Source organism: Solanum stenotomum, chromosome 5 (assembly GCF_019186545.1).
Source record: "Solanum stenotomum isolate F172 chromosome 5, ASM1918654v1, whole genome shotgun sequence".
NCBI classification, from domain to species: Eukaryota; Viridiplantae; Streptophyta; class Magnoliopsida; order Solanales; family Solanaceae; genus Solanum; species Solanum stenotomum.
The window spans coordinates 146,214-162,886 of record NC_064286.1 but is presented as its reverse complement, the minus strand read 5'-3'; the positions used below and the strand labels follow the sequence as shown (position 1 = coordinate 162,886).

The window sequence follows — 16,673 nt, the reverse complement described above, 5'->3', positions numbered from 1 at the left end:
AGTGCAACAGAAAAAAGCTACTAAAATGAAAAACACCAAGAACTAAAGAACCATAAAAACTAAATGAAAGTGATATTATTCTTTATTGGCATTTGCAGTGATAACATAGTTTTAGAATGAAGATTCAAGTTCAGAAGCAGTTGTTACAGTCCTAATGCTGATGGATTTTATTAAAAAATCAAATGAAGTGAAAGAATATGGTAAGAGTGCAACATCCATGTTTTCGCTAACTTCTCCGAACATTGTCTTAACTGGTGATATCTGCATAAATAACAGAACACTATTTCAAGGAAAGCAGTCACCAAATCAAACGAAATGATCAGATAAAGAAGTTGTATGTACCTTTTTAGGATCTGTGAAAGAATTCTCATCCATCACATTGCTAGATGTTAATATAGTTTTTGTTGCCCCAGAGGACTGCAATGACAATCCACTGATAGAGATATTAAGAGTAACTCTGCTGCTCCCAAAGTTCACAACCTGCAAAATAAGTCACGTGTTGAAAAGAAAAAAAAGACAAATGAGTCACGAAATTATAGATGGAGACGAAGTTGTGTATCTGCAAAATGAACATCAGTTGATTATAGCAAGTATGAACTCAGATTGAATCTATTAAAGAAACATAAAAGACAAATTCTCATTATGATTCTGAGCACTATAACCTCTAAAACAAAGAGAAATCTTAGTTTGTTTGTCCATCTAGTTTGTTCACAGAGATGTCTGAATCTATATAATGTAAGTCCTGAGAGGCACTAATGATAAACGTCAAGAAAAACTTCATACCTTTATTCTTAAGTAGTTGTTGTTATCAGTTTCATTTTGCCAGGTGATGGCAGATGCCATTAGTGCATTCGAAGGATTAGCTTGGAGTGTTGAAGTTAGAAGAGTTGCTCCATTTGACTCTTTGAAGAAGTGCTGCATCCAATAACTAGGGGTTCCATACGCCTGTGAAGAAGTGAAAACAATCGCATCTGCTGTCCACCTAAACAAAAGGACATTATTTTGCAGTGATATCCAATTTTGAAGAAAAAGGAGAAGAAGAAATCAAACTTACGTCCAGTCCTTGTCGTTAACGAATAGGGGTGCATAACTTGCCATTTCAATCACATCACTGCACGAGGATAAATACATGTTATCGTCAAACAAAGAGATCACACCATAAATTTTCCACGCTTTGAAGTTTTGATCCTTATTATTTTACCTTAACATATAATGTCGAGATACGTAGGTTGATATATATTGCTAAAAATGATAAGTACCTGTTTTTTTCTGCTCCAATAAGGAATGCAGCTTCAGCCAGTGCAGCTAAAAGACTACCCTTTCCAGTATCGTTTCCATGCACAGCATACTCACTTATAAAAGCCTATAAATATAAACAGTATACATAAGCACCATTTAAAACAAAAGGAAATTATTCATCAAAGGGAACATTTAACTCACCTTTGGTCCACTGCGCAGTGCATCATCAAAACGGCTGGCATTAGAGAAGATTTCACTTGCACTGGCATAAATCTAACCATAGAGACATCACAAAGTTAGAAGCTCACTGAAGACTTAGGTAAACAAATTTAAAGCCCAAATGTACATGCTGTCTGTAAGATAGACTTTGAACAACATCAAAATCTTACATGAAAATCATATAAATCAGCAGGGTGGTCCAATACTTTGGAAGAACCATCACAGTTAGAGATTATCTTGATATCTGGGTAGGCTTCTTTGATTGCTGAATAGAACTTGAGGTAATTTCCTGAATCATACATATTATATACAAGGATTTGAATCAATCCTCAAAATTTATCGGAGGCTATGAAACCCATCCAACTATAAATAAAAAATGTAAAGGGGTGTCCCAGCTATTTTATTCTTCATGCATATTATAGATTATGACCCAATGAAACATAGAACAAAATGTGATCTGCATACCACGGTACTTTGAGTAATTACAATCTTCATTTCCAATAGCGACATATCTCAAATCAAAGGGCTCTAGATGTCCCATTGTAGCTCGAACTGAACCCCATATTGAGTTAGGAGCACCTCTTGCAAATTCAAGACCATCTAAGATATCCTGGGACAGCAAATATGCTTATAAAACCTAAGAGGAAAGCTTAATATGCAACGTCCACAGTCCAAGTAATGCAACATTTCAATTCCAAGGATTGTTTTCGTCAAATTTGTGGTAAGATTTTAACGTCTATAGCATACGTCTCGTAGAATTTGAAAAGAAACAGAGATTTCATGGCTGATAAAAAGGAAGATTGTGTTTAGAAAGTCTTGTATCAATGGGTATGCCTCTATATTTTAGTGAAATGAGAGTCTGGATAAGTTGTACGTCCAAAATATTGACTATCAAATTGATCTTCAAAGCTTTTATAATTCTCAATCATATTTAACAAGTAATGTCCATGTCATGTGTACGCAGGAGAAAGTTCAGGAGACCTACTTGCACGAAAGGTAAGATATCGGAAGTGTCAACTTGTTCTTTGTGGCTGATTCCTGAGAATAATAGTCGCATAGAAAAAGCTAATTAATTGCTTGAAGAGAGAACACATACTATTTTTTTTTAAAAAAATAATGCATCTTAGAAAGTGGAGGAGGACATACCGCTGTTGAAAACCCAGATTGGCAACGCACCCAAGTCCTCGGCAAGCTGCAGCAAGAAAGGACTCTAGTAAGGAACATGCATAAGCACACAGTATTCATGTTTGGAGGCTTGTCCAGGTTTTAAAAGTTCATTTACATCAAAATTCAGGAGAGGGAAAGAATTTTACTTGAAGAAACTCAAAATGACCAAGTCCGTCATCAGTCCAATACCCCCACACATCACCAAAATGGCCAGGCCTCTTTTCCCATGGTCCAATGGTTTCGTTCCACCAAAATGCATTTTTTAACCGTTCCCCTTCCACAAAACATCCCCCTACAGACATGTATAATTAATGATAAATTTATCCACATTGGACAGATCATCAAAGATGCTCAAATGGGAGACTATCCGTACATATAGATAGGGGAGAACTCCACAGAAACACATCAGCAAAACTAAAAATAAGTGATATAACTGACGGAGAAGTTAAAAGATCAAAAAGGGGAGCTATGATACTTTCAAAAGCAGAACAACCAAAAACAGAAGAAGAGAAAATGAAGTCCGAATTCCATGCTTGTTGTTAATCTTGTCGTCATGACACCTTGAGGAGGAGAATGCTGAGAAATCAGAAGTTGAACTCAGATGATATTACTTGCGAAACCACATTAGATAGAAGTTGAACCAGAAATATGATATAAACTCTGAACGACTTCAGAAGCTAATCCTCTATCTAACAGTTTGTCCCCCATATGTGAACTCATTTATGAATTTATATAAGATCATAACCTTCAATAATGACAGTTCTTAGTTTCCAGCAAATGAATTAAGTCTACTCGAGGACTTGTGGAAAATTGACATTAATCACCGACATTTCCTATTTGCAAATCCATTTTAGTGAGAGCTTGCTATATTATATACGGCAGATGCTCTTTCAGGCTTGCATCCGCTTTGATTCATCTGCAGAATAATTTTATGAATGGGAAAAACTAAACTTTTTTGCCGGTATAAGATATTAAGTCCAATTCTATTATAAATATAATGCATTGCTCCATCAACTGATAATGTTACATGACATAGACAGGTTGAATTTCAGGAATACCTGGAAATCTGATGAATGCTGGTTTCAAATCTTTAAGCATTCCAAAAAGGTCTTTCCGGAAGCCATCCCCCTGCACCAAGAAATTAAACATTATGACACAAATACATCTACAGAGTGCCCATCCAAAAGTGAAAAAAAAGAACAAGAAAGAAAATAACTGAACACATCATGTTCATTGACATAGAAGAAACAATTAAGTAATGATATATATTGCCAACAACAAGGTTAACTAATAATTGCAATCATTTGTAAAAAATTTTAGTTTAAGTTGACAACTACGTCTTTTCACCAAGAAGTTCAAAACATACATACGTTGTACGTGTCCAAGGGCATCAGTGATACTTGATCAAACCATATAACACCCTTTGTAGTTGATCTCAGTTCCAGTCTTGAATTGGAATCTGTTCCTTCAGCTTCCAACAAAACAGAAACTTTTGTCCAATTCGATACATTATCAGCTCTGCAAGAACAATAAAAAATGACCTGTAAGTAAGATGGAAACTTCATATAAACATTGGTGAGAAAAATTGGAAAACATAGACAACTACATATATTGCATATGAAACTTACACTACGGTTTTTGTAGCCAGCTTGTTTAGTCCATTTGAACTGGTTAAAGCTACTGATAGATTAATTGGTTCGTCTGAACGCACATAAAACACCAGCTTATAGTTCTTTCCATATTCAATATTCTGAAGGAAAGCATAAAATAGGGACAACATGAGTATATGAACATTAGAATTACTAGAGCCTAATGATAGTTAGATTCTTAAAAAGTATGTAAGATACCATGCCCCAGAATCCTGGATTGTAGACACCAACTCCTCCATCTGGACATATATTGGCACCTCCATTGTCACAAAGAACCTCTACCCGCAATGCAACTTTATTCCGATCAAAGCATGAGGAAAGATCCGTTGATATGATCACAGAAGAATCATTCCCAATGATAGACCAAGGTCCAATGTAAGATGGCGTAGATGGGCCTCCAGATTCAAAACCTGAAAGTGTTTTTTCAAGAATACCAAGATTAAAATCAAATCCAAGAGTACTCACCGAAGTCTTGTTATCAATCGAAAAGCATAACAAGACTTTCCAACTTATTGTTTCATGCACACAAATAAATTTCAGAGAAATAGTAATTCTGACAATTGAAGAGAGGACAAAATCATATAATGTCTCTGAGTTTCTATTTGGCCAACAGTAGTAATGCCATTGTCTTTGCATTCCGGCTAGTAAGCATTATCTCCCATCTTTACAGGTTTTTCCTTTTCTAAATTAACCAAATCACCTCTGTTGCAGACAAGTTCAGCCCACAGTCCTCCAGCGCCAGCATGATTTATCTCCTGAAACAAAGTACCAGAGGCAAGATGTTACAAATTATTCAATTGACAGTATCTAATTATCAAGGGGAAATGCATCCCAATTTATTTGGAGAAACATGAATGCTGTCACAAGATTAGGTATTAAAAGCACTTATCAAATGTCCAATCCCATATCTATGGGAGTAGCTCGACGCAATGCAAAAAATAACTTTTTTACCAAGGTACAATTTCCTTAAATGGAATGTTATTATTCTACATATTATTATGCACCAACAGTCAGTTGGTGACGAAGACATCTGCATAATAAAGTAAAGAAAAAGACAGGAAGACACCTAAATCATCGAAACAGTTATGTACAGAAAATATGAGGTGAAAGCTTCTCATTTTCACTAGAATTGGAACACCTAAATGACTTAACTCACCTCAAAGAATATTCCAAATAGAGTATCCGGCATTTTCCTTGCTGATGCTTCTGATGCATTTACTAACAGTAGTGCTGTCTGGTCTGCATCAATCTCGCTTGCAAAACATTGGTATTGGATGGATATCCCCAACAGAACTAAAAGGAGAATGCAACAAAGGAAGCGGCTTGAATCCATATCCATCACACACCGTTCAATGTTCCCCGAACCTATTTTAAGCTTTAACAAAGATGTTAATACATAAGATTTTAGTCAAGCAAAAGAGGAAAAGCAACAAAGGTTCTAACTTTGCAACAACATAATGTCATCAAGAGATAGTACCACTAAGATGATTGTTCAAGCAAATAACAATATCAGTCTGTCAAACTTCTCTGCTTGTTATGAACAGTATTAGTGGAAATCAAAGAATAAAATTGGGGGAAAAAAACATAAATAAAGATGTGGACAGATGTGTAACGGAGAATTTCCATAGTATACATGTTACTGGTCAATCTTGGACAGACTAAATCATAAATCCATGAATCCAGAGGGCACTCTAGTGTTCTATATTCATTAGCAGATATAATATCTCAATATCCAACTTAAATCATGGGTGGCAAACATATAAAGAAAGAGAATTCTTGACTCAGTTCTCCATCTTAACGACAAAAAATAGGATTGATCAAATTCTACATAGAGTTGTATTGGACATACTAACTAGTTTAACTAACTCTCCCTGGCTACTTTCTTTTCAAGATCTCAACAATCACAAGTGAGCACAGAAAAGAACAAGAATTTGACTAGCTAGCCACAATTTCATAAAAACAACTAAATAGATGTCTTTCTGAGTGAAAGAACATATCAAAAACAACAATTACTAAATATATATATATATATATATATATATATGGAAAAACAGAAACATAAGAGAAATGAGAAGTTCATAGTTGATACTTAATTGCAAGAAAACAATGAATAAACACAAAAAGGTGCAAACTTGATTTCTTTCTAGTTGACTTGTTGTTTCACCTGAAGAATGAGGGATGAGTTATAGCCTTAATTATTATAGAGTAATGTCACTCTTGTGCATGCCTATTTCAAGATTTCAAAGCATGTCTATATATAGGCAATTTTTGGTTAAAGGAAGTAACTTGTTTGTATGGACAAGGGGTGAAGGAAGAAACCATACAATTCTTGAAATTGTTTTTTGCTTTCACGTTAGCAACTTTTGAGTGGCAAATATTTTCAGGGACTAATCCCTTCAAGTTAATTGTCTCTTATGTGGATCCTCGGGTTTCTGTTTTAATTTGTTTGTCTGATTTTTATTTGACATGTAATTCTAAAAAGTAAATAAATTTTTTGAATCTTGTCTACGTAGAATGTAGCAAAATGTAAATAAATTGAAATGAACAATATATCTTATCAAATTGATGAATTTTTTATAGTATAAATAGTAATATCCAACTCTTCATATATATATATGATAATTTAGAAGAAGAAAAAAATTAATAATTTGTTATGTCTGATTAAATTAGATTTGTGATGTACAAATTTGTTATAGACGTGTGTAACTTAAATTTGCTAAAATAATTAACTAGGCAAGTAAACTTGAAGCAAACTTATCTTTTTTTCCAACCAAACAAGTTTATCTAAGCCTTATATGTACCTTTTTTTTTAAAAAAAATCACCATTACATATTAATTTCAAATAAATTGAGATTAGTTATAAATATTGTTGAGTATCAAATTGGTCAAGATATTATTATTTGAATCTTTTGCACTCATTTAGTTTTACTTAGATCAACAAATTTAAATTACTAGATTAAGAAAAATTAAATCATAACAAACTTATGTGATTAAATGAAGGAAAATACTAACATTGCAATGTCATGGAGTAAAACAAGTACCACTCCACTTAATTATTGCATGGGAAAAAGGCAGATAAATATGAAAAAGTGGGACCATAGGGAGATTATGTTTGTTTTGAGATTATAAGAATCTTAGAGGCAAATCATTTTAATTGAAGGTAAAGTGCAGAAGTAAGATTGAATAATTAAAAAAAGAGAGAACATTTTGTTATGTTGAGAACTATAATAGATGGCAAGTGTTTGAGTTTAGACCAAATACAAATTCTTATCTTTAAATATTATATTTTTTTTTAAAAAAATATGAAATCTACAAAACTTTTACAATTAGGGAACAAGAGAGCTAGCTACTCCAAATTAAGTGAGCTTGAACATAAGAATGGTGAAAAATTTTAAAAATATAATATTTTTTTATAAAAGTAATTAAAAATAATATTTAAAAATCAGAATTGTGTTTGGATATAAATATAAATTAAAATTGTTTTTGAATTTTAATACTATAATTGATTAGGAGTAATTTTAAAAACAACTTTATGAAAATTTTCTATTTCTCTCAAATTATAATAATCTATGCTCAAATTGTTTTCCAAAATAATATTTCGGCAAAAAGTAAAACATGATCAAACAGGCACTAAGCTACTTTAGACTAGGCATGTTCAAAATAGATGTATCTAGTTATCAAATTAATAATTTAGAATTCTATAATTAATGAGTTTTCAATTCTTAAATGATTTTTTTTTTATATCGAATGAATCAATAATTCTTTTACGCATTTTACTCGTGCATCATCCAACTAATAATATTAATAATTATTTTCTTAATGAGTATGCTAAATTAAAATGTGACAAATAAAAGTGAACGAAGAGAGTATTTTCAACAAGACCAAAATCATCATTAAAGGGAAGTCATAAAACATTTAATGCAATTATTTTGAGGAAAAAAATAAGAAAAAACACATGAAAAATAAATGGGTTTGCCGGCACGTGACAAAGATGTTGTGCTAATCTTCTTTATTCAAAAATCTAACGCAGTGTACTATTTAACTATGCCAAAACTGTCCACTTCACACTTTCACAGCACAAATTTTTCTTCAAAAGCTGCTCGCTCGACTCTATCTTCCTTCAAGATCGTTTTCCTCAATTTCTCAGGTAATTTTCCTTCTAAAGATCCTTTCTTTTTACCTGTAAAGCTTTAATTTTCGATCAATTTGAGATTTCATTTGCTTTTGGAAGTTTTCATTTCTTTTTTGTGATTTTTTTTTGTCTCTATTGTCATTGTGCCAAATCTGAGTTTATAAAGGGTTTTTCTTGAAAGATTTGAGTTGGGTTAGCTTATTTTGTGGTTTGCATGTGTTTTTTGGTATAAATCTTGATGGATTTGAACTGGGTTTCTAGGGTTAACTCAAATTAGGGCTTGTTCCTGTTCATTTTTCTGAAGGTTTGAATTTTTATTGTGTTTTTTCAGTCAATTTTCTGTGGGAAGCTATTTTTGAGTAAAAAGTTTGCATCTTTGGAGGTTTAGGTGAGGGTTATTAGCTTTTTATCGGTGCATGTTGTCCTATAAATGTTTTTTTGGTGGTTCTGACTTCTTATTTGCTTTAGGAAATTGGAGATTGTGCATGGATCTAAGTGTTGATTGGGAGAAGTGCTGAGCTTTGAATTTGGGTTATTCATGTGAGTGGAAGTGGTGATCTTGTTGTTGTGGTTGTTGGTTTTCGATTGAAATGGAGCAAGGCTTTGGTTCAGACTCTGTTCCGCCAGCAGGACCCATTGACAAGTCTAAGGTTTTGGATGTGAAGCCTTTGAGATGTCTTGTCCCTGTATTTCCATCCCCAAATGGAATGGCATCTGGTACAACTCCTCAACCATCACCTTTTGTGTGTGTTCCTCCAAGTGGTCCTTTCCCGCCTGGGGTTTCTCCGTTTTATCCATTTTTGTCCCCCAATGAGTCTGGTAGATCAGCTGAAAATCAGGATGGTTTAGGTTTTGGGACGCCTATATCTCCCGTTCCTTTAAATTCATTCAGAACTCCAACTGCAAATGGAGACACGGGGTCAAGGAGGCCTGGTAGACCTCGTGGTTCGAATGGCTTAGCTGCAGAGGATGATGATTCACAGAATCATAGTGATCAATTCGGTAGTGGCTATAGTGTGCATGGTAATGATGTTGAAGACACAAGTACAGGGAAAAAAAGAGGAAGACCGAGAAAGACTAGGTTAAGTCAGTCAGGCTCAGGCTCAGGCTCAGGTAATCCAGCTACTCCCCCAATCGAAGTGGATATCGATCCACTATTAAACCAGCTGCTTGCATCCTTCAAACTTGTTGAGATCGATCAGGTCAAGAAAGCTGATGGTGACAAGGAGCTAGCTGGGAGAATACTACTGGTTTATGATTTGTTTCGCAGAAGGATGACCCAGATTGAAGAGAGAAGGGGTGAGACTCCAGGTTCTGCAAGAAGGCCAGATCTGAAGGGTGCTAATTTGCTGATGACAAGGGGAGCTCGAACAAATCAAACCAAGAGGATTGGAAATGTACCTGGGGTTGAAGTTGGTGACATCTTCTTCTTCAGGATGGAATTGTGCCTGGTTGGTTTGCACGCACCCAGTATGGCAGGGATAGATTATATGAGTGTCAGACTTACAGGGGATGAGGAACCTATTGCTGTTAGCATAGTGTCCTCTGGAGGGTATGATGATGAAGGGGATGATGGGGATGTGCTAATTTATACTGGCCAGGGTGGAGTTCAGAGGAGGGATGGCCAAATGTTCGATCAGAAACTTGAGAGGGGAAATCTTGCTCTGGAAAAGAGCATGCATCGTGGCAATGAGGTGAGAGTAATTAGGGGTGTTTTAGATGTTCAAAATGGGGGGAGGGGGAAGATCTACATATATGATGGACTTTATAGGGTCCAGGAGTCATGGGCAGAGAAAAGCAAATTGGGCAATTGCAGTATTTTCAGGTACAAATTGATTAGGGTACCTGGGCAGCCTGAAGCATTTACATTGTGGAAATCAGTACAGCAGTGGAGAGAAGGAACGGCGACACGGGTTGGAGTTATCCTACCCGACCTAACATCTGGTGCAGAGAGCCAACCTGTATGTCTTGTAAATGATGTTGATGATGAGAAGGGACCTGCTTATTTCACATATATCCCAAGTCTGAAGTACTCAAAACCTTTCATGAAGTCTAATCCATCTGTGGGATGTCAATGTCTTGGCGGATGCCAACCTGGTGGAACCAGTTGTCCTTGCATTCAGAAGAATGGAGGCTATTTGCCCTTTAATCCACTTGGAGTTCTCATGAGTTACAAAACCTTGGTATATGAGTGTGGTTCTGCCTGTTCATGCCCTCCAAATTGCCGAAATCGTATCTCTCAAGCAGGTCCTAAAGCCCGTGTGGAGGTCTTCAAAACAAAAAATAGAGGTTGGGGACTTAGATCTTGGGATCCCATACGCGGAGGTGGCTTTGTTTGTGAATATGCCGGAGAAGTCATTGAGGAATCTAGGGTAGGTGAGTTTGGCAATGACGGTGATGATGATTATATATTTGATGCTACCCGCATGTATGAACCATTGGAAGCTGTGCGTGATTATAATGACGAATCCAAAAAGGTTCCATATCCCCTTGTAATAAGTGCAAAAAAAGGTGGCAATGTGGCTCGTTTTATGAACCATAGTTGTTCACCTAACGTTTTCTGGCAGCTTGTTGTACGTGAAATCAACAATGAGACATTCTACCATGTTGCCTTTTTTGCCATTAGACATATTCCTCCCATGCAAGAATTGACTTTTGACTATGGTATGGTTCCACCAGACAAAGCAGATCGAAGGAGGAAGAAATGCTTATGTGGGTCATTGAACTGTAGAGGGTATTTTTACTAGTTGTCATGGTTACAGAAATGGAGTTCACTAGTCAACACCATATCGAGGTATGGTTTCCTTTTTAAATATAAAAGTATCTCGTTTCTTTCATTCTACTGCTCGTTTTGTGTTCTAATCCATGGTTGCTGGTTATCATGTGAACATATTTTATGTAGAATTCTGAATAGCATTTTAGCTGTATAAAGTTAGTTGCTTCATCTCCATTGATTTTACAAATTGAAGTGATTTTGGAGTTCTCTTGTTCTACCTTTTGATCTATACTTGTGCCTACTCAGATAAGGTGGCAGGGGCTCTATGTTTCCCTTCATATTCAGGTTTCCCAGTTTGCTCCTGCTTTCTCTTTCTTTAATCTGATAATTACAGTCCTTGCATACCATATTGGGGGGCACAATTTAATAGAGGCATAGAGCAAAAGGGATTTAATAAATTGTTAACGAGGGAGCAAGATGTGTGGTTGATTTGCCATGGCTTGTTAAATGAGTATCTTTTTTTTAAAAATAAGTGGTTTTGTTAAATGAGTATCTATCTAGCTTAATATCATCTTTGTTCTTGAAAAGTAAGCTAAATTTCATCTAGCAAATAAATGATAGTACCATTAAGGTACCGCTAGGTACAAGATATATACATAAAGAAGTTGGACATTCTTTTTTTTTTTTTGATAAAAGTAACAGTTAGTCTATATTTATCCACAGGTATACTACCTCAAAAGTGTAGTTCCCCTCCAAAAGTGTTGTAGTTACATAGGATCCTATACCTACCAAGTTACAGCCAGTCTATAGTTGTGCTGATTACTTCTGAGCTATCTAAGACTACTTGTTTACACCAAAAATAATATATAGCTAAACATTTAAGCTTAAGTCTTTGTATGTTGCTCTGCTTTCCTTCATGACATCTCTGGTTCCTCTCTAGCCATACTGTCCACCATATACATGATGGGACCATCTTCCATCTCTCCTCCTTTCTTCCTGCATTTCCATCTCTATTCTAGCACTTCAAAACCTCTCTGATCCTTCCTGGTTTCACCCATTTAATCTCTCTCATATTGGTGAACATTTGCCACAGCTGGGTTGTCCACTTGCAGTGTAAGAAGAGATGGTTGACTGTCTCTCCTTGCTCTTCACACAAAAAGCACCTGGAACATAGGTGAACGCCTCTGTTGTTCAGGTTCTCATGTGTCAAAACTGTCTCCTTAGCTAACAGCCAAGTAAAACAATTTACTTTATAGGGTATCTTGGTTTTCCATATCATCTTCCAAGGCCATTCTACTTCCTCAAAGCCAACTGTGTTGAGATCTTCATATGCTGAATTTACTGTGAAACACCCTTTGCTCCCCACATTCCACACCAGTGAGTCCTCTTCCTCAGACAGGTTACTAAATTGTGCTAGGGTAACCAAAAACTCAGTTATTCTGCACATCTCCCAATCATTTAAATTCCTCCTGAAGTGCAAATTCCACCCCTGGTCATTCCATAATTCGGCTACAGTTGCTTGTTGCATTTGACATAGGTCGTAGAGGTCAGGAAACCTTTGGCTTAATGGGACCTGACCACACCATTTGTCCATCCAGAACGCCACCTTTCTGCCATTTCCCACCTTACAATATGATCTTTCTAGCACCAAATCCCATAGATCACTGATAGATCTCCATACACTAGACCCATAGGGAGAGGTCACCTTTGTTGTCATCCACTTATCCCCCATTCCATATTTTGCAGCAATCACTTCCTTCCACAATGAGTTCCCCGCAGATGCAAACTTCCATAACCACTTCATCATAAGGCTTTGGTTCTGAAACTTCATGTTTCTGATGCCCACACCCCCTATCTTCTTGCTTATGTTCATTTCTTCCCATTTGACAAGATGATACTTCCTTTTATCTTCATTTCCTTGCCAAAAGAAAGTTCTTCTGAGTACCTCTATTCTGTGGATTACACCAGCTGGTGCTGGGAAAACAGACATCATGTAAGTTGGTAAGGCATCCAGCACACTGTTGTGGACATTCTTTCAGTAATTAAGTTGACCATCTGTGAGGTCTAAGCATTGGTTCTATGTCATTTTCATTATTTCATTTACCCCAGAATTTTAAATTATACAGACATCTATGTTCTTCTTTTTCTATTTTCTCCTCTAAACATCTACGTTTCGTTCTAACCAAACTATCCAACAGAAGATATTGTTCTCCATAGGTTTCCACATCCTTTCTGAACCTTCATTCCTGTGAGCTAGCCTGTTTGTTTTACATTCCCTGGCATCACCCAGTGAACTCCATAATTACTCCTAAACATGCTTCATATTTTCCCCGAAATTGCAATGTAGCATCAGTATCTGTCTTGCTGGTTCAGCATTTTCGCATAAGAAACACCTGATGCATCTATTTAATCCTCATTGTAGATTGTCCTGTGTGAGACCTACCTCGTGCACTGCTATAGATCCATAACGAGCCATTTGTTTTGGAGTTTTTGTTCTCCACAACTTTTTCTAGGGCCAGTGATCTGACTCGTAAACTTCCTCTTAAACAAGGTTTGGTAGAACGATTTGACAGAAAATTCACCTTCACTAGTCCTTCCTGTTTTCAATGCAATTACTTGTTCCAGTAGTTGTAGTGATGATGTAACCCTAACAATCTTCCAATCGTTAAAGTTTCTTCTAAATCCTATCTTCCATTCAAATCCATTCCAATCACTGTGCAACTGTAATCTATTTATCAATTGTCTGATGGAAGATATCTAACAAGTTGTCTATCAATGTACCATTTTCTGTCCATTTATCCAGCCACAATCTGATAATTGGACCATTTCCAACTGATCCAAAATTGATCTCGCAGATCACTGTTTTGTCTCCAAACAGCCACACCATATGACCTGTTAATTGGCTTTGTGCACCATTTGTTCTCCATTCTATATTTGTAATTGATCACTCTTTTTCATAGCTAGCTATCTTTTCCAGAATTGAATCTTCAATCCCATTTGAACAAGAGATTTTCATTGTTTAATCTAGAGTTCTTAATGTGCAAGCTACCATCTGTTTTAACTTTCATCGCTGTGGTTCATTTTTCTTCAATCTTGGCTTCTGCGCTGTAGAAAATTGCATCTGCTTATGTAAACCTTGACCTGAAGTATGTAAGAAAAAACCCCCAACGTACTGTCCAATCCCCCCCGCCCGAATCTCTGTGTCTGACAGTCTGGATCCAAGAGGTTGTCCCAAGTAAACTTTTAGAAAACTTCTCCTTGGCATCCCATTATCTCTGTCAGTTCTTGTATCATCTGTTCAGATTTAACTGGAAATATGCTGCTCTTTGGTGAGAGTGTCTGTAGACCAGAAATTGCCTCAAAAGGCCACAAGTATAGCTTTTAAGCAAAGCAATTTTTCTTCCTTTTTCCTCATGTAGCACAACTGTATCATCTGCATAAAGAATGTGAGCTATTTCCACATAGTTTTTCCCTGCGTGTCCTGCATAAAGAATGTGATTGCATCTCATGTGTATTCACCATTTTATGAAGTTTTTGGGTATTTTTATTCCTTTGATGAAGCCTTAATCATCCTTGAATTTTACCGCCATGATGTTTCTTCAGCCCTTGCAATATCTCTCGGATCACGTGAGAGAAATTTCTTAACTGACAAATTCTTTTCATTCCATGCCTTTCTCTCTCTGTCTATCCAAATCCTCTAGGCTTTTGAGGATTGTAGTTTTTTTTTTTTCCAATATGTCAAATACCTTGACATTCTGTTCCTTATTGTCATTCTTTTGAAGTCTCAACTTCTTAGCTATTCCGATGTTTGATCTGTTTTTTGATTTGTAAGATTCCACTATTTGTCGATTAAATCTATAAATTCTTCAACTTCCAGCCGCATGTTCTCAAATTTAGAATAATTCTTTTTCTCCATTCACCACATTCTAATATCAGATGGGACAGGTCTGAAACAGTCTTTGGTAGTACATTTACTGGTGATATCCTAATAGTTTCATCTTATGTTCCCAGTTCCGCCTATCCCAATGGGTCCTTTTATAACCAGAAATCCCCAAGCTAGCGACTTACAGTTCAAAACTCGGTGGATAAATGATAATGAGCCTGTTCCTCTACCTTTCACTTTTGTCTGCTGCAAGGTTCGAACCCGTGTTTTGTTTCTAACCCACACATTTGTGCTCTTATAGCCAGACCAAACCCCTAGAGCTGGATCTTGAATGTGTAAAATTAATGGTTAGAAAATGGGGGAAAAGGTATAAAAGTCAACATGGAATTGAAACAAATACGAAGTGATTTAATTGGACGGCAACTTGAGTTTTCTAGATCAATTAAATCGTCCACTTTAGAAATTTGTCTTTTCGAAATGGTCTAAATAGAAAGTAAGTCAAACATAATGAGGCTACCTTTGAATCAACCGAATTCTTTCTAAAGTAGCTGGATGAATTCCTCCTCTTTTCTCCCTTCTCTAATTTATTCCCTCTTCCCATTTCGTCTCCTCTTTTCCTGGTTCTTTATAGACACACCATGTAAATTATATAGTCATGGACACATAACACTAAAACATGTCAGTGTGCTTTTGTAACTTTGCATCTTCTTGATGCTTTCTAATATCATTTAATTACTTTACCCCAAAAAGCACACTAAAAAATGTTGTTTTTTCCTTCTTGCAGCAGATCAGTAGTTGAAGATAGGAGCAGCAAGGTTTTGGACATCTGGTACACCCTCTGAATGGATAACTTATGGAATCTAGTATTATCAATTATGTCATCACCCGGAGCCCAACACCGGGATGTTGTAGCTTATCGTTTGCAACGACTCTAGACAATTTGTTGCTTTTTATGTATTATTAAGTACTTAGGATTGTCATTGACAGGGTAAAATTCAGTGAAGACAGGTTTCTTCTTGCTCTTCATAATTTTCACCGGCTTCGGCTAGTTGATGATATTGTACGATATCCTATTAATGTGTTAGACCTGTAGTAGTGTTCTTATTATGTATGTATCAGACTAGTGTTATTTTGTTGCAGCTCTGTTTTAAGTTCTTTGATTGCTGGAGCATACACTGGTTTCCTTATTGTTTCACTCTATTGAGAAATGTATTCCAATACAACTATTTTCTCGCTTTCCTAACAATGTGACGTAGAGGTCAATGAAGCGAGCGCTGATGCTGAAAGATGTTAAATTTTAGAATTGGCAAAATATTAAATGATTTTTTCTGTTTATCTAAGCTTGGTGAAATTATGAAGTGTGCACGAAATTGCATAGACGACACTTTTTATTTTGAGTCAGGGTCTATCGACGAAATTTTACATTGATTATGTCGTTAAAGATGGGCAAAAATTGAATAAAACTATAGCCTTTAATTATGAATGCACCAACAAACCTAGTGTAGTCCCATTAGGAAAGAGGAGGAGTGAAAACAAACTTTTTTTTCTACCTCACGAAGATAGAGATACTATTTAACAAAAAGCTGTCAGCTCGAATAGTACACATCAGATTAGAGCGGTTAAAAGTAATGCCACCAAAGTATGATGATAGATATAGAGAATTGATTT

The 16,673-nt window shown here is 36.0% G+C and overlaps 2 protein-coding genes across 4 annotated transcripts; one reads left to right on the top strand and one right to left on the bottom strand.

Annotated features, from left to right (window-relative positions):
- Positions 1-66: 66 nt before the first annotated feature.
- Positions 67-5,663, bottom strand: LOC125865348 (alpha-L-arabinofuranosidase 1-like). Its single transcript, XM_049545545.1, has 17 exons — positions 5,431-5,663; positions 4,975-5,029; positions 4,473-4,684; positions 4,254-4,375; positions 3,996-4,143; positions 3,684-3,753; positions 2,772-2,917; positions 2,605-2,650; positions 2,444-2,496; positions 1,924-2,068; positions 1,629-1,747; positions 1,441-1,512; positions 1,260-1,363; positions 1,055-1,111; positions 784-982; positions 343-480; positions 67-261 (listed from the first exon to the last, which is right to left on the bottom strand). Exons 1-17 carry the CDS (start codon positions 5,611-5,613, stop codon positions 112-114), a joined length of 2,019 nt encoding a protein of 672 aa, XP_049401502.1. The 5' UTR covers positions 5,614-5,663; the 3' UTR covers positions 67-111.
- Positions 5,664-8,318: 2,655 nt separating this feature from the next.
- LOC125866370 (histone-lysine N-methyltransferase, H3 lysine-9 specific SUVH1-like) lies at positions 8,319-16,117 on the top strand. Of its 3 annotated transcripts, none has more exons than XM_049546733.1 (4): positions 8,332-8,421; positions 8,738-8,794; positions 8,875-11,200; positions 15,793-16,117. In XM_049546733.1, the coding sequence occupies exon 3, from the start codon at positions 8,997-8,999 to the stop codon at positions 11,151-11,153; it is 2,157 nt and encodes a 718-aa protein (XP_049402690.1). In that variant the 5' UTR covers positions 8,332-8,421; positions 8,738-8,794; positions 8,875-8,996; the 3' UTR covers positions 11,154-11,200; positions 15,793-16,117. The 3 variants fall into 3 exon arrangements, with proteins under 3 accessions (XP_049402689.1, XP_049402690.1, XP_049402688.1); XM_049546731.1 differs by having other exon boundaries at positions 15,790-16,117; XM_049546732.1 differs by lacking the exon at positions 8,738-8,794 and having other exon boundaries at positions 8,319-8,421; positions 15,790-16,117.
- The last annotated feature ends 556 nt before the right edge of the window (positions 16,118-16,673 follow it).